A 26,251-nucleotide genomic window follows, 5' to 3' on the forward strand; every position below is an offset into this window, starting at 1 on the left:
AGAGAGGAGCAAGTTGCTGGTCTCTGCCCCTGTTACCTTCTTCTCTGTCAGCCTGGTCCTGCAGCATGCCCTGTCCCCCCTCCCTCCCAGCTCCGCAGCTACACACACGGGTGCCTTTCATCAGCCAGAAGACCAGACCCCCACCTGAAGCCAGCCGAGGTGGAGGGCGCTGACAAGAGCTGCATTCATCAGGGCACTGGCTCAGGCTCAAACCAAACAGGACGTCGTCTCCGAAGCTGCGGGGAGGATGGGGCCTGTCTGGGCAGAGACAACTGGGGTTAAATCTGTTTTCTCCAGCCTCAGCAGCACAGCTGGTCCACTCATGGCAAGTCCCAGCCCCAGGCTGTGCCAGCCTTGTGCGAGAGCCCCAGGGGAGAGCAAAAGGCACCTTTCTGCTCTGTTTGGCTCCTTGCTGTGCCGTGCTTTCCATGGGGCTGGGAAGCACCTGGAGCCGTCCCAGCGCAAACACAACAGCACAGCTTGCCTGGGAGACAGAGCAATTGCAGCTCGCTCGTAAAACCAGAAATAAGACAAAAAACCCCACCATACACCCAGACAGGAGCACCACACTGCTGCCTCTGGGATTTGGACTGGGACAGCCACAGCGCTTGGGACGTCCCTGTGGCTGCTCACCACTGCTGGGACAAATTGTCAGCCAGTAGCTTGCTTCAATGGTGAGACAGAGAACAGCACAGCAAACAGAGCAGGGTGTGCAAGCCATGCTGGCCTCAACTTCCCCCCAGAGTGACTCTGACCAAGCCAGGAAGGAGTCTTGAAGTAGATCTAACAGCTAAGTCGCCATGGCAAATAAACCAGAGATGGAGCCCAAAATGCTGCCTCCCACAGAGCAATTCTCATTACAGGGGAAGAGCAGTGATGGTCCTGGCCCAGCCCAGCCATTCCAACAGCTCACTAGTCCCAGTTACGCTCCACATAGGTCTCACTTGGTCTGTAGGTAAAAAAAACACACACCAGTGAACTCTTAGTGTCAGTCAAGTGGTGCTTTTGGCAGGGCTTTTCTATGTCCTGGGCTCAAACAAGAGGTTAACCCTTCAGCTGTCAAAGTGTCCTGGCCAGAGATGCTGTTGTGTGGTTCTTCTGCCAGCAGCTGAAAGATTAGGAAATCCACTCACTCTCAAGTAGGGAAAAATAATAGATGAATGTTTCTGCAGAGATGCATAAGCCAAAAGCCTTACTGCATGCTGCAGGAAAGCTGTCAGCTCAGAGGAGAGCCCTGCCACACGCTGCAGGAAGGGCCACAGCTAAGCCCTGGGCACTGCTTCGGGTCTTAGTCCTGGCACAGCTATAGGTCTGGCAGTGACCTAGTGATCCTGGGAGAACCTGAGGGCTGACACAGAACTGTCACAACCTGCTCTTGCCCATCAGCAAAAATAGCCCTTCTTCAGCATTTTCAGGGCAGACCTTCAGCTTTTTAAGCTGATGCTGTCTTCATTCTCCACCAGAGAGGCACCAAGGACCTCTCTTGGCCATAAGACAAAAAGCAACTAAGAAAGGCTTGAGCATCACTAGGGCTTGTGTGACATGCTGCAAGGGAGAAAGGGAGATGAAGACAAAGCCCACCCCCCAGCTAGCTCCCCAAGCTGAGCCTCAGCGAAGGCTGAGCTGCCAGCCTCTGTCAACTGCCAAGAAAGCCACATGCTCCTTAGCTCACGAGCTTGCTAGCCACCCCATGTTTAGCCACCAAGCCCAGCCCCAGCAGACAAGAAAGCCAGGGCAATTGTTGGATGCTCCTATATATAGCAGGAATTGTTAAGACTGACTTCTCCCTGGAGGCTTGCTGTAGCAGCTCTGTCCTTGTTCTGCTCTTTGGAAGACAACTGAGGCAGAGGATGGCTCCAGCTGGAGATGACAGTGGTGGTGGGAGCTGGCACACCATCCATGTGTTGTTCAATACAGCTCCCATGCAATCTTCCCATTTGTCTGCTTGACACTCACTTCAGCAGAGCCAAGTCTTCTAAAGACGGGCAGAGAAGCTGCAACTGCTGCAAGAAGTAAAAGGTGGAGAAGACACCCCCTAACATTGCCACCCCTCCTGTCTGGGAGGGAGACAAGTGCAAGCTTGAAGTTTCTCCCCCAGGTCATTCACATTTCCTAGAATGATTAAAGCCCTTGCATCTACTGGCAGGTCAAAACATAGAGGGCCAATGCTAGAGTTCATAAAACAAGAGTTACTGAGGAAGGTTGTCCTGTCTGGAAGTGAGGGAGCAGCAAGCCAACTCCTGCCTCAGTGTATGCCCCAGGGATATAAGGACGGCCTTTCCCCAAGGCAGTCTTGTCTGAGACAGCACTAGTGAACAGAAGCTTTAACATCTAATTCACCTTTAAGGGCTAGGGCTAAAGGCTTCCTCTTGTTCTTCATCTAGCTAATCCAAACATCTCATGGCTGAAGGAACATGTTCAGATATCCAGTTGCATTTTTGAGTATTACCTTGTTGGCCCAATATATTCCCACATCAGATTGTCTTCTCCCCACTGCAGACAAAGTGAGTAAGAAAGCATGGCTGCTTTGCCTGTCAAGAGTGACAGCCGGACTTCATCACCCAATAACACCACACACAGTCACGACATGTAGCACTGACTTCCATAAGTCCTTTATTTTTAAATAAAGAAATCCCACTGAATCAAAGATAACAAAATTACATTTTGTTTTGCAATGACCTCCATTTTACACCACACAGAAGAACAAACATTAAAGAAAAAAAATCAAAGACTGTCTTTTATATATATTTGTATATATAATTTTAAAGGTAAACATCAGCAGATATAGAAAAATTGCATTGCTAGTTGCAAATCACCTCCCCTGCAGCTGTCAGCTCCAGAGAATCTGACTCAGAACGTGGCAGCAGGGAGGGTGTCTCAGTATACAAGCTTTTTCAGGGCAGCATTTAGAGATGGTTCCAGAATATAATTTTGCCAATTTGAAAATATTTTCATAGTAAACTAATCACCAAGAACATTAGAAGTCACTCAGCCTGTTCTAACAGACCTGCATGGGCAAAACAAGAAGGGCATAAGTCTGTTCTTCCTGAGCTCTCCACGCACCTCTTCAGCTTGGGATTTTCAGAGAAAGTGAGCGTCCCTCTTGCAAAGAGGCTACATTTTCTCAAGAAGAATCTCTAGTCATCTGTCACTGGGAATTATGGGCAAGCTGTCAAGCAGCACAATGAGAAAACATGCTCCTCTGGAAAGCTGCCGACTTGGACTAAGCACTAGGGTTTGGTGATATCAAATACAAGGAGATTTTGTTTGGCTTTTTTTTTTTTTTTTTAAAGACTTCCCAGTTTGCAGGAGCCATGAGAAGGGTCAACATCCCAGCAGAGCTATAGTGGACATCCCAGAAGAAAGTTCTGCATCTAACCAAAGCTTTTGCATGACCAGAGACAGACAATGCAAGCTTGTCATTCAGAGAGGAGAAAGAAGGCTTTGTGTAGAGCCACCTTGGAGGATCAGGCTCCTTACTGGCATTAAAACCACCTGGGTTAGGCAAGGCCATTGGGTGAGAAGGAAAAACACGGACTTTATCCACATGGGATGCAGGGCTGGAGCTTTTGCAGAGTGTTATCAGATAGACTTGGACAAGGCTGTTCCATATCAGCAGACCCAACCTGATAAATGCTGCCCTGGATTGCAATGTTTGTGTCCATTGATTAACCAGCGAAACCAAGAATACAGATGTTCAGAATGCAACTCTAGAAACCCTTCCACCACAGTGTGGAAAGCTGGCAACTGCTTTGCCTCATTGATGGCACTTATGCCTCAGATCCCTCAACAGCTATGGGAAGTCCAGGCCACTGTAACAGACACTCCCAGCAATAAAAGGGGTACAGTTACAAGGCACCCCTTCCTCGGGCCAGTGTTGCTCTGAGGCATTCTAAGCTCTGAGAAAACTCAAAGTCCTCACACCAAGACAAGCTGTTTGCTTTTCACCTAGAAGCCACGAAGGAGACACTGCTTTGAGTCACTGCGGCTCTGGGACCTACCTAACCAACAGGCCCATCAAGGGGTATGGACACATGGAGCATGACTTAAGCCAGAAACAAGATGCTCTTCACCACAAATGACTTACACATGCAGCACCAGGCTAGGGCCTTTTCTGGTCTCCTAGAAAAGGGCTGTGAAGAATTTCAATAAGCTCTTGATAGGCATAATATTTTCTAGAAAACTTGGAAACAATTCAGGTGACTAAACTGTTTGGCAATGAAATCCTGAAGTTGCTACACTCTGCTCTTTCTTTTGAGATGTAGTCACTTAGGTAATCTACCTCCAGCTACGCTGCTGGAGCGTTAACAGACACGAACTTCGGGATTGTAAGGTAACAAGTCACATATTAAGCAAAGCAAACCCTCCTTCTATAACTCAAATCCCTACTGCTAGAGGAGCAGAGCGCTGAAAATGATCCACTGCTTCTATACATTGTTTATTTAAGCCTTGAAATAGACTATAGCTAGTTGTAGACTGCCCACCAAGGTCCTTTAAGTCAGCACACACTTGTACAGTGTACATCACCAGAGCTGTCTCACTACCTAGTGTCTGAAAATTCATTTACTAAAAAACAAAGCCCCAAAAGCTCTGACAGAGCTGTTACTGAAGTCTCTAGATATGCTGATGTCAAGCGAGGAAGAAAAAAAGGGCAAGGCACCACATGTCAACAGGCTGTGGTCTAGGAACTTGTGACAGACCCAGGACAGATTACACACAGGTAGTTTGGCTAAATTCAGTACTGGAGCTAATAGTTCCCAACATCTTTGCTTAATGCAATGTCTTTGTAACCTGTATCTTCATAAACAGGAACTGCAGAAAAACAGTCAGGAAACAGACTGCAGGGAAGCTCAAGTGTCTGTCTCTACAGTGCAACTACACCACCACCAGACCCATCTGAAACCACCTTCAATTCAGAAGCTAACAAAGGGACCATTAAAAATGCTGGCAGATTTGATGTAGTAGAAGCCACAAGTTCCTTGTGTTCAGTAAGAGCAAGTCCCAGCTGCTCACCTACAATCTTCAGATCTCTCCAGTCACTGACAAGGATGATGGCTGGACCAGCCTAACCATCAAACAGCAACAGTTCTGCAACTTGCTATCTGATTGAGAGTGTCCTTTGGGTTTATGTTCAAGTGCTACTTACATCCAGTGAAGAGGTGTGTATATCACATGAGACTACCTGTGGAAGAGCTCTGCTAATGCTTTTTCTAATCCCAGTTTGAAACTAAACAGAGCATGTGACAGATTCATCATGCTGTGATCTTGAACTGCAATATCAGACTATACTGTAATAATCTACCAGTGCACACTTCAACAGCCTCATGTGTCTTGACAAAGAGATGAAGGAGATGACTTCACCTCTAAGACTTAAAAATTCAGATTGCATTTAAGGTTGAATTCACTGGGTGAATGAAGACCACCTGTGCACATCACAAGACTAGTATTGCCTTATTTTGGGAGAGAAGAGTATTTCAGATTAGGATTGGACAAAGTCCCACGCACCTTGGGGTACTGGCACTAGGTATCAGCTGCCAGTCACTGTCAGCAGCAATATTTAATACACAGTTCCTTTCTTTGAAGGTCTTTAGATAACATGCACTGCAGCTTAACTTTCTCCTCTCCCACTTCCCCAAGATCTCTAAGTTACTGCTGCAAGTGTGACACCGTAAGTCTTGCTTTGAAAGCAGCATCAAATTAGGTGAGATGGAGAGAGTATTTTCCCCCCCCCCCCACTACTTCCACCTACAACAACCTTAGTAAGCTGAACCTCAGGCTCCAGAAACCATGCACAAACAATCTGTGACAAAAGCTCTTCTTCCCCAAACAGGCTAGAATTAGTTGGTCAAGTCACAAGTGGTTTGAACAGCTGTAGATGCAAGTGCAAAAACAGGTCAAAGGAGCAAGACAGAGACCCATATTACTTCTGTAGTTGAGAGTTTCAGAAAGTCCACAGAATCGGCACTGCTGAAGTATGAAGGCTTGGGCTGCGAGGCAAGAAGGGGTATTTCTTGAAAAGACCCTCCAACTTGAAAGAAAAAAAATCTCTATTTGATTAGACAAAACCACAACTCCTGCTGCTTTGAGAACTGCCCAGTTGCTCACCTCATTTTAGGAGACTTGCTTAAAAACATGTCATTGATTGACTGGCCATCTGCTGTAGTGAAATCAGTTTGAAATGAAGGTACATTTGACAAGAAGGTAGCTTCCTCATACTTCAGAAACAGAAAAACCCGTTTGAAAGCCTGGTCTGTCAAGAATTATATTCTTCACAAAACAGAAAAAGGGAATTTTTTTTTCCAAGAAAAAGCTTCCCAGGACAAAGCTCTGCTTTCAGAGAGACTGGCAGGACTTGGCCAAAAAGCAGAGGCAAAACACTTGCTCTGCATTAGCCTTCCCAAGTTCAGCTATGAAAGTTGAAACACTTCTAAAGTTGTAATCCACTGGAGATAAAAACCATATCCCCCTACACACCTAAATTTATACTGTATCTATTTGATGTGTACAAGTGTTGTTTACACTCCACTTCTGTTGAAGTGAGAAGATAAATTTAAGTCATATCCAATGAATATTACATGAACAGCTACTTAAGCAAAAACCTGAAGTGTCTTTTATGACAGATTTTAGTGATATACAGATGCAGTATGAATAAGAGGATAACAACATGGAGACATGATATCCATCAGCTAAGAATATCCTTGCTAACTGATGCCCTAAAATAGTTCTTAAGGAACAGCCACAAGCATGGCCAAGTCTTGCTATAGCTTTACTCGGTAACATCTTTTCTTTGAGAAGAAAAGGAAACCTGGATTTACTAACAAAGAGAATATGCAGATATCCACAGTTCATTGTAACAGGCCAAGGCGTCTGGCCTAAGGCAAATGAAAGGAGTTTCCTGATATGATAATGCACCTTTGCTACAATAGTTACTTATTGCTTTATTAAAACAAAAACCCACCTCTCCAACCTACTTCGGTTCAGGGACAGGGCAGTCCAGAAGGCTTGTTCCCCTGCATTACCACACTGAAGTCTTGCAGCTTGTTTCACTCTTAAGCTATAAACTGAAGTGCCTGGAACACAGACCAAGGCTGAAGCAATAAAGTACTAATTGATGTGGGAAGTATGACAAGAAAAGAACTTCACTGACACTGTGATAAAGAAGTCCTAAGGATGGATTAATGAGACTACAATATTGACAGAACAAACAGCAGGAAAAAAAGATTTTGACCACAAAGTTTCAGTCTCCAGATTGTTATGGGGACAACCTTCCTTCCAGGGGATAGACTAGAGTCTTTAATAACCATCTTGGCACAGACCACAACAGCCACTTGAGAGAAAAGCACAAGTGAGTAGGCATCTTTCCTGCAAAAGACTTTCACACTTCACTTCACACATTAGAACTAGAAGAGAATGTCTGGGTGTGGAAAAGGATTTCAAGTGAGGAAGAGCCCAGTGTCTTACTGGAGCCAGTAATCCTACAGCATTTACGTAGATATGGAAGTAGTCAGCCACGCAAAGATACCATTTTAGTTGCACAGGGCTAGAGACATCCAGTTCCCCATCAACTGTAAGGCAAGTCATGTGTCTGAAAACCATCTGATGCTTTGAAAGCTAAGGGGAAGAATTTTGGTATGATTTACCCTGACATAGTGGGAGTAAATCTAAATAGATAACTTCCTCCCCGACAAATTAATCCCTAAGAGTACATAATAATTCTCTATGAAATATTCTTAAAAACAGATTGAGCTCACAGAAAGATCCTGCAGATTCTTAATCGCTGGTTTCCACTTGAAAGCTAGAGCCAGCTTTAAAAGGCCCTGGGTGAAACAAAAAAAATCCAGTACTAAAAAGACAACTACATTTAAAAAGAGGCAAAGATGACAAAAAGGTGACTGATCTGGTCTTGGTGTGAGAGAACATGTTTACATAGAGACATTAACTGGTATTACCAGCCTGCAGCTTTTCTCGGCCTGGAGTCCCAGCATAAAGACACTCCAATCCACAGATAGCTGAAGCATGGAAAAGTTCAGTATTTTTAAATTGACTGACTCTTGTAAGCGCATTCCTGGGAAGCAAAAGGCTCCCTCGAGATGGTGCAAGGCTGGAACTCCACTTGCAGTCAAGCATCTGTTTTCCAAGCAACATTTTAGTGGCTTATAGAGTGAACTACTCACTGGCTTGTGGCTTGGTACAGGGGTTTTCCAGCACCAAGACAGAGGACAACAGAGTCATAGTTACTCTGTCATCTACACCTAAACAAATGCTGCTGATTTTGACCAGCAGGTGAAGGGATTTTGACATTTGAAACTTCTGCTATATTAAAGCAAGCAGTCTTTAGCTCAATAACCCTGTATCAAGTCAGTCAGCAATCTAATTCTTCAAGCAGAGCAGTAAATTACAAACCCAAGTGACTATATATGCAAAGACGGTCTGACCAGATATTAACCTCTGCTTTAATTCCATTTTGGAAAAAAACATTGTGATCAAACCCCAGCCATAAGATATCAAGAAGAATGGAAACCTGAAGCAGCAGGTGAGGGAACAAGATGTTCCCAAAGTGGGAGATATACTGAAGTCATGTAGAGTCTTTGGATCAATTACTCCTGGCCAGACACAGCCTGCTCTGTGTCCGAGCAGTGAGACTTTGTCTTCTCCCACTGGCAGATGGCATTGGCATACTGTACCACAAGCTTATCCATCCAGGTAAGAGGTTCTGGGAATAGTACAGACCCCTCAAAAAATCCCAGGTGGCCTCCATGAAGGGGCAGCACATGCATGACATTTTCCCTTTTCTCTGTAAAACAAAAGGAGGCAGAAAGTTCCAGAAGGTTAACATCTTGGAGCTGAGAATGAAACCATCTTAAGTTGTGATAATCAACTCAACCCTTGGCAGAGCATCTCAACCAAAGGAGCAATCATGTGTAGGAAGCAGAAAGGCACTGACAAAGGCCACAACTACTTTGAAGTCCAAAGCATGTAACCTTACTGCTTCACCCAACAGGACAGTCTGCAGGAACCAATCCCAGCCAGTGCAAGAAGGTTGCCCAAGAAATGCTGCTGGCCAGGCCCTTACAGCAATACCTGTATTGCCATAAGAATGCCCATTCTTTAATGAATGAGCATCTTTAACTCACATACACTGGAACTAGGACTGCTGGCATCATGTCGACCTGCACTAAGCTCTGACAGTACATCAACCACCTTGTTCCATGTATAGTGAGAAAATCCCTGTCCTTGCTTCTGTCTGGAATTCTCTGCTCACAGCTTTCAACCGGGAAAAGAATGATCCCTGCTTCCCTCCCTGTGCACCCACTAATTTGTGTGACAAAGCAGCAGCCAGCTCCCTCTTCTGAACTTCTAAAGGTCATTTGCTTTTTTCCTTGTCTGTAGACATCTCACAGAACTCCTTTTAAGGGAGATATCCTAGTTCAGCACCAAGTAACACAGTCATGCACATGCCTCCCCACCCTCCATCAGCAAAGGGGGCTGTTCACCTGTACTTGATGAAGACTACCACTATAACAACCTACCTTTCTACTAAATCCCAGTAAGAAATGGAGACACAAGGAAGCATTTTTTCCATTCAAGAATGTAACCTGAATGTAGCCTGCTGGCTATCGACACGAGCCAAAACAGCAGAAGGTGCCTGAAAGGACTCAAGTTCTTCCTCCTCAAGGTTAGCCTTGTTAGTTCTAGCGTCTGGTGATTTAAAGAGGCTCAGTACACCTCCCACAGGATTACAGATGTAAGGAGGCAAGCCAAGCTGCTTTGAAATCATGGATCACGATGTGATAAGGAAGCTGCAGGTACACAAATACACACAGCCGGAGCAGACTGCTTCAACATACCTGAAAGAGTTCTTGGAATTGATAGAAGACTCTCATGCACAAGAGGGTCATCAGCAGCATTGACCAACAGAAGAGGAACATAAATCTGCATCAAGAAATATGGCAGAAAAGGAAAACAACCCAGTAAGGGGTTCGTATTTGAATTTCAGTCTACCAACTGTAAAAGAATCTTAGCTTAACTCAATGAAGACATCTTATTTCAGAGTTGCCCTGTACCTGGAAAAGCATCAGAAAAGCAGAAAGAGTCAGAAATTAAGACTGGTGGCTTTTCACCAATGGAGTATTCTGCAGCACTTTTTTCCCAGCTCAGTTGTATCAGAGCAAATACAGATTGAGTCACAGATCTTCCCCGTTCAGAATTCAAATAGCTACACCCTTTTTTGCTCTGCATTGCTTTGCACATCAAGCAGCTAGTGCAAACTCTATTACAGACACCTTGGTTGAAGTCCAGGAAACTCCCTTGGAACATCTCCATCCTCTGGCTCAGCAGATCAAGGAGGAATTAATTGTCCAGTTCCACTTCTGCAAAACTTTGTTCTGCTGAGCATCTGCCTGCCAGATAGTGTCCCGAGTGTCTCTCTTGAAACTGCAGGCTTTGTGCCATCACCCATTTCCCACTTTATCCTCATACACTCAGAGCGGTTCAGCTGAATACATGGCTTTATCTAGATCATTTGGGTGCTACTACCTCTCAGAGCTATAAGCTCTAAGAGCCCAGAGCATTTAGCCCCTGTATTAGAGGCAGCAAGAACTGAAATCCCACTCCAGTATACTGTGTCTGATTATTTCTGAAAATCCTAGCTAAGACAGCTGTGTCTAAGTATCAACAACAGAAACCATGGAGCATTTTCTCTCCAGCAGGAAAATGAAGGTACAAGAGCAGCCTCTATTGCAAGAGCTTACCCTGTGCAAGTAATGCAGGCAGCTTTCTTCTTCATAGTATTCCTTCAGGGAACTGTAGCCGTGGAACTTCCTGAAAGAGAAGACTGCCATTGCAATCATCTGCTTCTAGTACTCATATGACTCCTACTTGCAAATGAGGACATACATGCAGAGATAGGGATGCCTTGATTTTCATGGACAATGATTTTTGTCTACCCAGTGTCTCTGCAAAACTCATCTTTGGCAGCACGCGCCTTTATGCTTTCTGTGCTTACTCAAACATTGTGATAGCATGGGCAAGTTAAACGTGCAGGTTGAAGTCTAGCAGCCTTCAGAGCATTTCTTTTAAAGTATCCCACTTAAGTAACTGTCCATACAGAAGACAAAGTTATGATCTTGTTCATCTTTACCTGAAAGTCTTTTCAAATATAAAACCACCAGTTTACAAACTTGAAACATACTTGACAAAAGGCCCTGCCTACAAGTCACCCAGAACTCACTGTGTTCCAGTTCTTTGCTAAATCCTTAGCTCTCCATCCCAAACCAAGAATTCAGTAAGCCTATATTCAAGTGCCACTTTTTTTTTTTTTTTTTTTTTTGATGTGAAAGACAACATAGCTGTTGGCCCAAACCAGAAAGGCCTCAGGGATGAGGAACAAGGAGGGAGATTTCCCTAGGAATGGCTTTTATAAAGCAGTCAGCAATACTCCCAGTTGCCAGAAGTGTTATAGATGTATAGCTGACAGTTTACAGCTTCATTTTGGAGAGTGCCTGATACAGAACACGCCATGGTATGAACACTGCAACTGACAAAAGTGCTATGCTGTTTTCAAGGACACAGGCAGTAACAGGCTACTGCTTAATAAAGCAGAGAGCTTAATTTAGGTGCTAGTATGACAAGTAAAAAGAGGTCGTATCATTTCAGCCAACCCTAATGTTTATTGAGAAGGCAGGAGTGGTTTTGGGGGGGAAGGTTTGTTTCAAAATTCAAGCAGGGCGAAGGACATTCATGAGCAGTTTGAACTGCTTTCCACATTCTGCTAGAGCTTGCGGCAGAGCTGGCCTCTTCCTACGTTACTGAAGGCTGCAGGTTCAGATTTACTGATGAATAAATGCTTCCTGGATGATTTTACAGAAGCTGTGACTGTCAGTAGTAAGGTGGGTTTCTTTCTGAAAAGTTTTATTAAATGTGAAGGCAAGGAAGAATTTGAGGTTGTCAGCACTGTATTTCAGCAGATTCCTACAGGCACAGCCAGGGGCATGCAAGAGCAACACTTGAAAGAGAAGGTACTTTCAGAGATCTACATAGGATCAGAGAATCACCCTTCATACCTCATAACGTTATCGTCAATCTGCATAAGGGATGTTGCTGTATAGAGTTTGCTCAGATCAGCATCTGACAGGCTTTGTGGCTTCTTCATGTTATCTCCAAAAAGAACTTGCCTGAAACATCAAGAAAAACATCCAAATAACATAAGGGCAGCAGAGCCAGGACCTGTTCATGGACAACTAAGCTTACCAAGTCTGACAAGATAAGAATAGAAGTGGGCTACATATACATGAGGCTTTCTTGGGAAGACGTACAGCTTGTTTGTCCACCTCCCTTTGCAGCAAGGCATAACAGAAACCCTAGTAGCCTCTTTATAGAAAAAAAAAAAAAGTGTTTTCCTGTTACACTGAAAAACTGCATGAGGAGCCTTTAAAAAGAATCTCCCCAGAACAGACAGCACTAAGGGTATTTGGAACAGAGGCTGGGTTAGAGGGGGCGTCCTTTGGCTTCAGACCAAACCCACAGGTGGCTCAGGTGAGAGCACTAGCAGTCCTGGGCATAGCATCTCCTTCACCATCTGGTCCTAAAGTCTCCCCAGCACAGATACTAGGTTAGCTCACACAGCAGGAATTACTTGGGACATTACCTTAGCAGAAAGCTATTTACTATGGACACTTGTCATAATTAGTTATTGCCCTCAGGAGAGGATGCATTTCTTTAACAGAACAAACTGCTCCCCTAACAAACAGAACAAAAGCCACAAGCTGGAAAGGGGGTTTTATTCCCTTTCAGAAGCAGCTGCAGGGCAGAGCAGCACGGGGGAGGCTAGGTCTGATGTGGGGGAACTGCCTTAGAGCTCAAGTGATTATGGAAAAAAGTTTACTTAACAGACTCCCCTTCAAGCCAGCACTGTTTTTTTTCTGGGTTATGAATTTAAGTACTTTTTAATGGGGGCTTACCTAACTTCACATGTTAAATTTGGTCAAGTTGTCTAAATATTTGTCAATCTGGGATGAATTATGTGGATCATCCTACATCTCAGCTGTCTTAATTCCTTCTACAAGTGTTTCATACCACACAGAAATGTAAACAATGAGCTAAAAGTTTGCAAGTGACACATGCTCTTAATTGGAATGGGTCTTAGATATTCCCCTCCTTTTCCCTTGAGTCAGGCAACCTCAAATATACACAGATGAGGTACTTACACATTTACTGCCCTAGAAAGAAGTACCCAGAGAACTTCTGATGGAGGAAACATGTCACCTGTTTAACAAACACATTCCTCTGATATGCGAGAGCCACAGATCACAACAGCAGCATAGGGATCCTACAAGTACACTTGCACTCCGGGAAGAGCAACACTAAGTATTTTGCTGGCTACATGCTCATTCTAGAGGAACAGCTAGAAGCCAGAGCTACAGTTTGACTATTTGTTTATTTGATAAGCAGCAGCCCCATACAGCAGATCTTGAAGATTAGTCCTACCTCAGGTAGGTGTCAGAACAAGAGGCTCCTTGAATAGGGAATTCTTTGGCTAGAAGTGAAACAGATGCAGAATACTCCACTTTGAAGTCTAATTGCAATGTTTTCCTGTGCACATCTTGTTTATTCATTAAGCAAGTTTCCTCAGAAGGCAAAAAAAACCCAACAAAGCCTGCTTGCTTCTAACAAGATCACCAAAGCTTATTTTTATATTTTACAGTATATGAATGAGATTGACATGGGCTCCCCTTCTCTGCTGGTTCATCTAAAGACCACCAAGCAAGGAACTGGTGCATAATCTTTCAGGAGTCCTATTTTAAAGGACCAAGATGACAAATCCAACATAGCAATTGACCCAATCAATATTATCAGTGTAAGTGATGTACTGCAGCACCTGTGAGAAAGGATGATCTTCTTCATGTTGTCTGCCATGAGGAAGTTATAAAATCTTCTACATTGATCCCACTGCATGAAGGTTTCCTGTGCCCTAGAAAAAACACAGTACAGAACAATCAAAGCTGTTAATGGAGATCTTGAAAGATCAGATTAATACACTGTAACATCTTCTGGCAGCCTAGAGGCTATGTAAACAAACCTCCAGGCACTACCTGCCACAGCTTAACCTTTTCCAGGAAATGACTTCCACTTTGATGAAGTTTGGTAGTATCAGAAAACACATCTGCAGTCTCATTTTGCACAATGCAATTAGTTGTTTTGATCAGAGCATTTAAGAGCCATCAATCAAGATCTGCAACACTGACAAGAGGATTTTAGTATCCCTTTGCATAAGTTGAATGTAATTTACCTAATGGGACTGCCAAGAACAGGACTAAAACTTGTTATGAACAAAGTGTTGTCTATTGTGTATATTAGCTCTGCAGAGGAAATAATTTGTGCAGATGTTTCCAAATGTACAAACACTATTATTGTTTTAGCTTCATTGGCAGGAGCTGTAGAAATAAATACTAGTTGCAGCTGCAAGTGGCATCTGAGTTGACATCTTTCCCTATTCTCAAAGCAGAATAGCACTTCACAGCTTATCTGTTAGAATTAAAGTCATCCAGACTTCTGTGAGGTCTGCCAGATACCAGCACTCCTTTGCTATGCAGGGTCATGGGCAGGTTATAGCTTTACTCTTAGCAGGGTTTGCTGTTACTGAGGAAGCACACTATCATTTACTGAGCAACCTAAGAATGCTGGGAGCAGTTTCAGCAAATGAAATACTCCTACCACTTAAACATTAACATACCATGAGAACTACCGTGGATTTAGCATGACCTCCCAAGCCACCACCTGCAAGTCCCCTGCCAGAGGAAAAGCAACCTGTTTTCTTGTAGTAAGCCATGCTGGAGCATGGATTTTTTTTTTTTTTTTTTAAAATCCTCCTTATATTTTTGTCTAGACAAACTATACCTACAATGTTTATGCCACAGCAGGGGAATGAAGGCAGACAGGAAGATGTACATTTCTTTCTTCACAAAAGATTTTCCAAGCAAACCTATTAAGTTATTACAAGACGTTTGAAGTTAAAGCTACTACATTTCCCTGCAGTTCCTGTGGTGTACAGTAGTACTCCTAATATGAAGAGCTGCAAGCACTGGGGGGGGGCGGTGGGGGGGAAAGCAGTTTCTGGTGTTTTGAGGACTTCACAGGTTTCAAAGCTGAAGACTCTCCCCACAGCCTGTAGCTATGGTGAAGATGCATTCCACAAGATCAAGAAGCAGAATCAAACCTGTGCAGGCAGTGATTAAGGAATAAGGAGACATGTCCCCGTTTAGCCTCAGGGAACAAATTCCCCAGACTCTGTGTTAATTCATTAAACTAAGAGTCTCATTCTTCTGGCAGATCCTAGTATTGCTGCTACGTTATTATGCCCATCAATGGGACTCACGCTTAATGCTCTGGAAAGGCTTTCATGTTTCAGATCCCTGGTTTACCTTGCTCACCACCATTTTTTTTTTTCCTTTCACTTCCTAAAGTTACTTGGGGGATAAAGGCTGTACAAGCTAATAAAAAGAAAGTGGAATTGTAAGCCAACTGTTCATGTCTACCTGGGTAATCCACTTTCATGTAGCCCAGAGGGATGAAGCCAGTTATTTTAACCTACCAGAGCAAGCCCAGGAAGGCTAAGGCTTAACCATTCTACCTGGAGGTGCTTTGTTCCTCTTCCCTCCCACTTCTATGACCAGGGGCACAAGGCCCCCACTATCCTGCCTTTTGCTTAGTCATTTACTGATGTTGCTTTCCCTTAGCTCTTCAGCTAATTAGCATTTAAAGCAGAAGTAGATATTAGGTAGGGAGACACAAGATCTGAAAAGCCTTCCTGCCGATTGCCCAGTAATACATAGCAGATGTTTTGTGACTGGAGATGCTCTGGTAGATGTTTAACCAGCAGGTGGAGTCAAGAGCTCAATAATCCACACAAACCATTGAAGTCTTTAGCATTAAAGTCAGACAAGCAGCTGTTATTTTTCCACACAAATATCCAAGTGCAGTATTGTTAAACAGGTTGTCCTTGCCCTGCTATTCTACCAAGACATTATGACATACTACTACAGAAATCGGCTTATGGAACAGCATTACTCACAACATCATTTTGGAGACCAGAAATACAATATTGCATAACTGCAGAAGACAAACCAAGTGGACCGCAGCCAGATGTGATTCTTGCACACCCTGTCTGATGGCCACAATCGAGGAGCTGGCTTCAAAAGGATGCTCTGTGCTCCATGCCAGAACCCCAGGAAAACTAAGAACATTTTACTTAAAACAAAACAGAAAAACTGTTTCTGAAAGCATCTGTTCAGATTTTAAGGGTGGGAACTCATGGGGACCCAACAGTAGATTATACACTTTTAGCAGTAGTCACATCTGATCTCAAAAGGGATTAGGTATGCTGGAATATTACTGAAGTGCATATCAAGCTTTTAGTCACATCTTAATGCTCCTAGAAAAAGCTTCTTTCACCTGTAAGAGTTTAACTCATAAAAGGTGTCTTCAGACTGTTGAATATCAAATTGGTCCCTGTAGAAGCAAAGCATCAGCAGCATCAAGAGTTTCACCTACCTTGACCAGGCTGGGACGCCAAGTTCCATTGCAAGCCCCTCACAGGGCTGCCATAGTTCCACCATTTTTATTGCCCAAAGGATCTTGGCCCAAATACCCTAGTCTCAACAGCCCCTTTTGCCTTCCAATAGTCTCAGGGCACAAAAGTGCAGTTAAATTACTGTAAAGTCAGCTACACCTTAGTAGTTGTCCATATGTACAGACAGTAAAAACTGAAAGCAGTAGCTTAGCCAGTTACAGTTTTAATCTTCATTGACTATGCATACATGGAGAGTTACTGCACATCAGTTGAGCCACCAGTTTTCAAGCAGCAGTGCTGTACCGAGATCCCCCATCAGTAAATGGATGTGTTAGCACTAGGTGGAGCCATTACAGCTCCTGCGAAGTGCTACAGCCTTGGCTTCCAGGTGGGGAACCACAGGTTAACATTTTAGGCAGACTTTAGGGCTATAAGCCTTCTCCTCCCCACCTTCCAAATTGTATAACACAGTTGCAAGTGCCTCTCCATCTCCCCATCAGCCCACAGCACTGTCTCAGTGAGACACATTCAGCAGGGAGCATGGACTGACAGGGTATAAGCTGTGTGTCTCTTTCCAGTCTCCCCAGGTAAGAGCTGCCAGATGAAACTGCACACTGAAGCCAGAAAAGCTATTATGAACCAAGGGATACTTCTCAGAGTGATGAGAAAGTGTAAACTATTGCTTGCAAACCTGGCATCATCTCAGCAGTTTGTCATGCTGCCCAGCCTGTCCAGTTAGTTATCCCAGGACTGCATGGGGAATGCCTCCTCTTAAGACGCTGTAGCAATTCTGCCGTGACACTGAGGCCAGCTCACACACACAGACCAGAAGCTGCCAGCATGTACCTGGCCAGGTACAAAAAAACCTATTTGCATTGTTGACAGAAAGCTTATTTGTGCTGCCAAACCAACAAAGCTTTGCCTGCTCCTTCAGGAGGGTGGCATCCTGCATCCTGTCAGACCAGTTCAATGCCAGAGAAACAACACACTCTTCACCTTGCTCTTCCACACACATCCTACCAAAGATCTGCCCCCTCTGCACCCCCAGAAGAGACCAGCATGGAGAAGTCTCTAGACCTACCTCAGTGCACTGTACCCCTGGCACACGCTGACGCAGCACAGGACTCGCTCCTGGCTGGCCTGGCTCTCTCCCAGGTATTTGCACACGATGTTTCCGCCCAGGCTGAAGCCCACAACCACCAGCTGGGTCTGAGGGTAGGTCTTCTTGATGTAATTAACCATGGCACCAAATTCCCAGGTGCAACCTAAAAATAAAGACAAAGTCAAGAATCTTCCAACATACCTAGATTCCCACATAAGGCTTCAGTTGTGTGCTTTAAGTTCAGCTTCTTATCCCTTTCTGACTTACCAATAACCTTAAGGTTTTAAGAGCTCTGATTCACACATGTGTTCATGTATCTGGTTTGAGTCCTGTGGACCTTAGCTCATGCCTAGTTCTGACAGACTGCCAGAGTAGGATGAAATTAACTTGCTTAAAAATCATGGCAACAGCTAATCTGACAATCCAAACTCTTCTTTCTAAAGCAGCTTAAAATGCAGAGTCCAACAAATCTGGGCTTGACATTAACTAAGAACAGCACACATCATTACCTTCCTGAGGCAATTTGCCACTTCTGAACTTCAAGTGGGGTGTCTGGAAAGCAGCTTGCTTGTTTGCTTTTAGCAAGGCTGCTATGGATCCTTAAACCCATGCTGATGCAGGGAGGTGATGGAAATTCAGAGCTGGCTTGTCAGGACAGAGCTCTCAGTGGACTGTTGCAGAGCCTGACTAAGCAGAAGAGAAGAGGTAAGTGCTTTTATACAGATCTGTTCTGCTCTCAGCTAACACCCACTTGCATCCCACAGGCTGCAGGCACCGAGGGATCCAGCTTCTGGCAGTACTGGGGTCCTCAGATCATTTGAGAGATTTGAAGGCCTCCACACGTGCAACATCTGAGTACCTACAGCTATTTCTCCTGCCTTTGAGTTTGGGAAAAGGAAACATGAAGAGAATCAGCTGCAAAACTGGTGGCATTAGCACACTGGTATCAGCTGCCTATGCACTTTAACCTTCGCATTGGATTTAAGATGCAAACTGCACAGGAGGCACCACATGAACAACAGAAATAAAACTCCAGCTGTTTATTCCCATTTGAAGTCAGGATCTCAGCTCTACCCTGTGGAACTCATCCAGGGAGAGAAGTCCTAAGAGCTGGGATTCTACTCTGTGCCAATCTGACACTGCTCCAGTGTGCCCCCACCCCAACTGTAGCATCCTTGCCAGACAGACTCAGGTTTTGGATAGCTCTGGAATAGACCCTGAGCACCAGGGTTTGTGTTTACTTCAATGAAACAGCAGGCTTCTGGCTGAGCATTTCAGCAGGGCTTGGGCACTTCCCTGTGAACACTCTTAATGAGCAATTTGCCTCAAGATGACAAATGCTGCATTGCTCTACTTTCCTCTAGAAGAAGCCAGCAGTCAAAATACTTTAGTGTTTGACCTTTATGATTTGAGGGCAGCTGGCAACTATTTCAGAAATCTGAAGCTAGAATAGCAACAGGTCAAGCTTGATGTAAAGGTTGGAGGATTCAGCAAATCCCAAATTTAGGCTACTTGCTCCTCAACAAATATGTCAGGAATCCAGCAAAAGCTGGAAGGACACTAGGATATTTGAGTTACAGGCAGAGTAAAGTCTGCTCATGGTCTTGCTGGCACTCCACTTAACAAGCAACTCTGCCAAGTGATTTACTGTCTTACACAAAGGAAGTGCTAGGCATTCCTTGCCCTTTCCAAGGCTATAAAAGACTCAGAAAGGTATGTCTCAGGAGATGCACTACAGAATAACTCCCTAAGGTCTAAAGCAAAGCTCCATGGAAGAAAGCTCTCAACTTTTATCAAAAACACAAATGCTTTAAGGAGGCCAAGCTTAGTTCCCAAGACATGGTAGGCTTGAAGCCATTAACAGCCTAGGGCTTCAATACAAATTGAAGTACTTTGTATTCTTTAAGTGTTTTCCACTGAGGAGTAGATTTAATAACTATACAACAAACAACAAAGCATTACAGCCTATTTGCCTGCCAGATCCAGAATCTCAAAGCACAATATTTCTATTTTGGCAATTCAACTGTTGAAGATAAACATTCAAACTATTAATCCAAACTCTTACTACTAAGTATCTTAGTTATCTTTAAAAAAAGAAAAAGAAACCTAACACCAGTCTGCTAAGCCCACGATTGACTCCTGACATAATGTACCTATAGATGTTTGCAGTAGAGAGGGACATGAGGGCTCAAGAGGACGCAGGAACAAGCAGATCAGATCTCAGGCAAGAAGGCCACATTCTACAAAGATCATGTTACTCACTAGCAGGGCAGTTAAGAATAGCTGGAGTCACCCTTAACACAGTTCCAAGTCCTTTATTCCTTTTAATTTCTAAGACAGATGTCCTTACATTCAAGGAGAAAGCCCAAAATCATGGCAATTAAGCACTACCACTTCTGTAGCTTTACTATGGAATTGTTGCTGTTCCTTGACATCTGTGTTACATCCAGGGACCAACCCTCATGTGCCCCTCCTAGGATAGAAATGTACTTCTGGATAGGCTGGTACACACTCCTCTTATTACATTGTACAAAGCCTGAGAAGTAGTGTTTATACTTCAGAGCCAGGTTTGTTTCACATTCTACTAAAGTGACATTTCAGCATCTCTAAAATCATTTGAGCAGGCTCTTAGTAACTCCAAGAGTTTGTTTGTTTTTTTTTTTTCAGAAGTTCTCTTGCCAAAGAAACCACTTCCTTGATTAGGATACGTGTGTAAAAGCTGGAAGAAGAGACAAGGAAAAGTGAATCCCAGTATCAGCCTCCCCTCTTCCTCACGTGTTAAGTTCAGTTTAGTTCCTAAGAAACAGTACAAAATTATTATCCTCATTCAGATACAGCAGTTGTGTTATGCCGAAGGAGGCTGATAAAGCCCTAGAAATTCCACAAGCTTGAAAATAAGTCCCCAGCTGCCATAAAGTACCTACCGTATGTGAACATTCGTGGAGAAGTGAGCTCAATACTTGGTAAGGCTCCCAAGTGATTCAGGACGGCACATCTGTACCCGTTTTTTTGCGCATAGTCAACAAAAGTGCGGATATACTGCTTTTCACTGTGGTTAGCAATCCCAGGGCAGATTACCATCGTGACATCCTCTGTGCACAGAAAGAGAGGGAAGTTAAGTAAATGTCACTTCATGCAAATTAAGAGATTCAGAAGGCTTCCATTTCAGATCCGTGGGAAACCATCCACCAGAAGCAAGCTAAAAATCTTACTAGTCTGCCAAAACTCCAGTATGGGACAGGAGACTAGCAGCTCTAGTGCTACAGATGTGAGAGAGTAATTCATGTTACAGGAGATGAACAGTTTTCTAAGTTCAGGGAAAGCTGCCCAAACAGTTCTACAGGCACTGCCTAGAGACCAAAAGTAAATTCTTCCCTTTGAAGGATGTTTTTGACATTACACATGTTGTGCCTTCTGACAGCCTCTTGTGACTGCTGAATGTGTGGAAGCTCTGGAGCCCACCGCTCATTCATGCACCAAGTAGCCTGGCTACGCTATTTTTCCCTGGTTTCCCTTCCCTCATTTCCCTTCCAGAGTTGGGTGTAACAGATCCTCAAAACGAAGCTTTGCTAAGCACAGACGTTGTGATTGGCTGACATTAGCCATCATCTACTTTGTAGTTAATCTAATGATATTTGATCTGCTGACACTGTTCACCAGTTTAACATGACATCATTTCATCAACTAAGAAAGTAATTGTTGTAATTCAAGTGAGCACAGAAATTACATTCAGGATTAGCATATGCACTTCAAATTAGCTATCAGACTCTTGTGTGCAGAGCTCCATTGCTTAGCAGCTCTAGCCATTGAATTTTTGCCTCATTAGGAAAGCACTGCTCAGGTTCTCTTCAGTGATAAAGGTAACAGTAACTGTTCTAGTGCAGCATTGTACCACAAGCGTCTCAAGGCTGACAGTTAGGAGAACTCTGCTTTTTCTGAAGGCCAGATGGGAGTCATGGGCTTTCAATGACATCAGCTACTACAGGGGTAAATTGTACTTCTGAAGTCAAGCCAGAGTAACTTCAGTTTTAAACATTGCTGTTAGTAGTAGTAACAGCGAAAGCTGACATTCACTCTGAATATACATAATGTTATAAGGAATCACCATGATTTTCTACTGTTTCATGGAGTCTCTTCATGTCTGGATTCCTTCATACCCTGTGCACATGGTGTTTGTTTTCATGCAGATCTTGAAACAGCTATTGTTAGTAAAGACTACCAACAATCTGTTTCTAAGGGGAAGATAAAGTCTAGTTTCTTTTCCATACCCACCAGGCTATGAAGAACCTCATGCAGCTAGCCTCTGTTCTATGATCCCACAGCCTTAACAGGCAAAGGGCATCCCAAACAAGGCTTACCACCAGATTCTCTTTGCCAGCCTCTCCCTTGAGGCACAGGTTATGGAACATTTCTTCTGTTCCTTAACTCCCCACCACTTGCCAAAAAGAGTTAATTAGTCTAGTAGGGTCTTTCTTACTGTCTGACATATAGGTATACAGCAAGAAGGCCTCACAGCCTCCACACATTGGTTAGTATTGCTTAGCAGCCCCTTCCATTACCAGAATTAACAACTATCCTTTGTGCTAAATCAAGTAGCAGTGTCCTCATCCATTGCCCAGAATCAAGGTTAGCAGCTACATGCAGCCAGCAGCTGTTCGACTGACCTCCAGTGCAGTGCTCGGACTGCGGCTCAAAGAGATCAAAGGTGGCTGTTGCTCCATCTGGCATCGTGAGGTACTTGCGCAGTCCGTACGGATGTGGTGATCTCACTCTCCCCATTTTTCCGTAAAGGGCAGTCTGGATATGTCCACTCTTTCCCCAGATCAGGGGTGGAATGTACCTGAAAGAGGCAGTAATTTAATTGCTTATCCCTGCTGTGTTAATGAGCCTTTGAGAACAGATAAGCACTCCCATAACAAATCTTCCCCTCGCTACCAAACATAGTAACAAATATTAATTTTTTTTTGCTATGACTGAACTGGCAGCACTGATCTTTGCAGCCTTACACAAGGAGAGAGATTGATATGCTCTCGAAGCTGACAAATCAGCACTGATAGCAGCAGCAGCTGCCAAAATCCAGACATTCCTCTATATTGAAACGTTACATGCACAAATGCTTCTCACCAAATACACAGAGGTCTTGTGCCTCAGTGAGATTGGGAGAGCATGTTGTTAGCCAACCAAACTGACCTCCAAAATCTATAAAATGTAAATCTGTTTTAACTGAAGCCTCCTGGGTTGAGCCACATGAACTTGCGTTAAGCACTTACTGTACAAACCAGTGGCAGAAATGACAGGATCGATAGCAAGTTCTAGAAGACCAAAAGCCCCAAGACTTGATGGTTGGGATGATCTTACACAGAACTGCTTTCCTCAGTTAAGTGAAGAACACTGTACAGGGAGATTTTGCCTCTCATGCAGAGTTAGGTAGAGCTGGGACAGTTTTAAGAGGACCTGTCAGAATTGGCCAACCAAACTCCACTGAATAGTAAATCCCTTTCAACATAAGTGTGGACTCTACCAATTACATTTGTTTATCAAGGGCATATTAAAGATAGATGACAAAGCAGACTGTCTTTCCTTTCCTGTCTTAGTGGCCCTTAAAAAGGACATGGGGGAAACACAGCTATTAGCTGGAAAGGGTTAAAGGCTTAGTTATCAGGTTTGTTAGCTCAAGCAGAGCTGCAAGTGGTTTATCAGGAGGTGTCCTGCTGCCCACATGGTGGTGGCAGGGCAGTCACCTGGCCACTCCGCAAAGGACAGACTAAGCCAATACCTTGAAAAAGACAGTTATATGAGTTCTCAACAGGAAAGCATGAACGATTTATTGTTTAGGAGAATAGCAGTCCCAGGGGACACGCTTCCAAATAAAGAGCTGTGGTCTGTGCTACACAGAGCAGGGTATGCAGAAGAAGCTTGAGAGCTGCTGACACTACCCTGGGTCCTGAGACATTAGCAACTCTCTCCCCATTATTTTTTTTTGGGGGGGGGGGGGGGGCGGGGATTCCTGCAATTACTCCCTTCACTGCTTGAGACCACGTGAAGCAGAGCCTGTTCTTTCATGTTTTCCCCTATTCACGGAAAACTAGGCAGCTTGGGGCTCAGATTTACTACTTAAGCCCATAATCCACTAGAATGTGACAGAAACCTTGCCTCCTTTGCATTCTGACACTACCTACTCACAACACTGGACCTTCTTCACCATGCCAGCTTTTAGGTGTCATACCCACAATTCCCTGTTCCCCCTACACACTCCTCAAAAAAAAAAAGACTTCCTATAAAAATAAGAACTATCTAGGCTTGTTTAGTAAGACAAGAGCAGCAGTACACTCTCTCCCTGTTCTCTTCCCTCATCCATGAGGGAGACTTCTTACAGTCAACACAACACAGCAGCTCATTGTACAGTTTCACTCAGTTTTTGCAAGTACACTTCCCAAAGAGACCCAAAATAGATCCCTGTAGAAGCAGATACCACTTCAAAAGCTACAAAAGCTGCCAACTGATGCTTGTAGTCTTGTAAATTGGCCCTCAGTGCCCCTTGAATTTGATCACTCAACTATAAAGCTTTCAAAGAATCTGCATGAGGCTAGTAGCACTATCTTTTATCAGCCCAGCATCTCTGTGCTGGGAGATACACTGCAGGGGGGTCTTGCCAGGTGCAATGTGCAGCATGCCAGCCACGCACAGATTCCCAGCAGTGATGGGGACTGTACAAGCTCATCCTCTGCAATTGCTGGTAGAGGTGGAAAGTAGTCACTGGATACATTCTCACAATTCAAAGTAGATATCCATCGGGATAGTGCAGTCAATGTACACAAGGCTGCAGAAGAACTACAGGTGGTTCTGCTCAAGCCACACAGAGCTCACTGCAGAGGGTTTTGAACAGCAACTATTATGCCAGATGGAAGAGACACTGCTCTTCTAGCATAAGAAAAAGCAACTAGCTTCACCCCAGTCATTTATTTACTTTACAACCAATTCAGGTCAGTAGCCATACCCTACACTAGACAGTGCCTGACTGGATTTGTCTTCTTTCACATAAGTCCTTTGCAGAGGAGCTTTTCTAGCAGCTTTTTTTGAGGGGAGCTGTCAAATACAGCCTATAATAAGAATTTGCAGCCCTTTTAGAAGGGACTCAGATGTCAACATTGTTGCATGGTTTCTAATCTTAGGTTAAGCATACACATTGGCAAGTTTTGGTGATTCTGCTTTTATACAGCACTTTTCAAATCAAAGATTATCCCAGGTAAAACCCAAAGTCTTACCCCATAGGGCTAACAGGAAAGCAATTTCTCCAGCTACAACAGCCAAGTTATACAGCTGTGACTGATCACTGCTACCATTTTGATGGAAAAAAAAAAATCAAGGATCTCTGCAAGCACCAATACTTTCCTCATGTTTACCTACAGTTCAGTTTCCAGCTATGAGTTACAGTCATCCGGTGGAATAGATGCAGCAGCACATACCACAGGATGTTGTTAGAGAGGAAATTAGAAGAGTCTTCAAAGCCTCACCACTACTGCTGGAGTTTAAATGAAGACAAATGGCTCCAAGCATACTGCTTACCAAGAGTGTACTACTTACCACAGCCTGCCTCCTCAGGTCACAGCTGGTTTCTTTGAGGAAAAGCAGCCCCAAACCTGCCTTTGAATAAGCTGACTGGAAGCTACCTGAAGTACTGTCCTTCAGTAAGTCAAACCTTTATACTGCTTTTACAGAGGCAAACACCACATGCAGCTTCCTTGCGATGTTCATTAAAGGAAAGACTAAAATCAAGGCATGAATCCCTGTGACCTCATCCATAATGATGGACAAATGCTACCTATGGGTTCCACATTTCCATTTGAAGGCTAAAACTGTGTCAAGTCCTATGGACAAGGATGCATTCGCTGCTTGCTCCCTTCAGAGTGCACAAGCTAGTGTTTCTGAGCATCCTATGGACCAAGCAAGTAAAATGCTCAGCTTGTCTTTTATGTTAACTCCACTCAGTTGTTCAAGCACCACACTGCCTGCAGCAAAGACATGCCAGTGTTAGTCACTCAATGTAACTACTCTTCTAGATAAATATTCAAAGGTCAAGTTCCAGCATGAGTAATGTGCATAGGCCAGTACTCCGATGCAGAGATTTCACTCCCACTTAGTCATACTTAAGCAAGTTAAGCATATTTCTGCAGTTTGCACTTGAAAATAAAGCAGTTAAAGCTCTGAAATACACGCAAGTGTTAGAGCAGCAGCTTGTTATCTCACCTATCTTTTCTTTTACTACTGCCCATCAGCCTTCAAGCAACAGGCTTATGGTGAGGATAGATACCCTAGAATCCCTTAAGAATCCATGCTCCAGGAGACTGAACATCACAAGACTTCAACAGGGAGGGGGAAAGAAGTTGCCTAAATTATATAGATCTTGCATAATCAGTGAAAAACTAAGACAAATTAAAACTCACCAGACTGATGCAAAAGCAGGCAGCTATTAAAAATACTACTTTAATTTATCAAGAAAAGTTGCCAATCTAACCTACTACAAAGCCCTATTAAGCCTTGACAGTAACAGGGTGATGCCTCTGTATCACTGCATTCCAGTA

At 43.9% G+C, this 26,251-nt stretch overlaps 1 protein-coding gene across 2 annotated transcripts in view; it reads right to left on the reverse strand.

Annotated features, from left to right (window-relative positions):
- Positions 1–2,588: 2,588 nt before the first annotated feature.
- ABHD2 (abhydrolase domain containing 2, acylglycerol lipase) overlaps positions 2,589–26,251 on the reverse strand; it is a 40,298-nt gene continuing 16,635 nt past the window's right edge. For both annotated transcript variants that reach the window (XM_068409975.1, XM_068409976.1), the window contains exons 4-11: positions 22,334–22,509; positions 20,594–20,761; positions 17,649–17,832; positions 13,877–13,969; positions 12,063–12,173; positions 10,752–10,821; positions 9,849–9,933; positions 2,589–8,794 (exon numbers count right to left, since the gene is read on the reverse strand). In XM_068409975.1, the coding sequence (XP_068266076.1) occupies positions 8,598–8,794; positions 9,849–9,933; positions 10,752–10,821; positions 12,063–12,173; positions 13,877–13,969; positions 17,649–17,832; positions 20,594–20,761; positions 22,334–22,509 (1,084 nt within the window). In that variant the 3' untranslated portion in view covers positions 2,589–8,597. The remainder of the gene's footprint in view (positions 8,795–9,848; positions 9,934–10,751; positions 10,822–12,062; positions 12,174–13,876; positions 13,970–17,648; positions 17,833–20,593; positions 20,762–22,333; positions 22,510–26,251) is intronic.

This window comes from Nyctibius grandis, chromosome 11 (genome assembly GCF_013368605.1).
Source record: "Nyctibius grandis isolate bNycGra1 chromosome 11, bNycGra1.pri, whole genome shotgun sequence".
Lineage (NCBI taxonomy): Eukaryota > Metazoa > Chordata > Aves > Nyctibiiformes > Nyctibiidae > Nyctibius > Nyctibius grandis.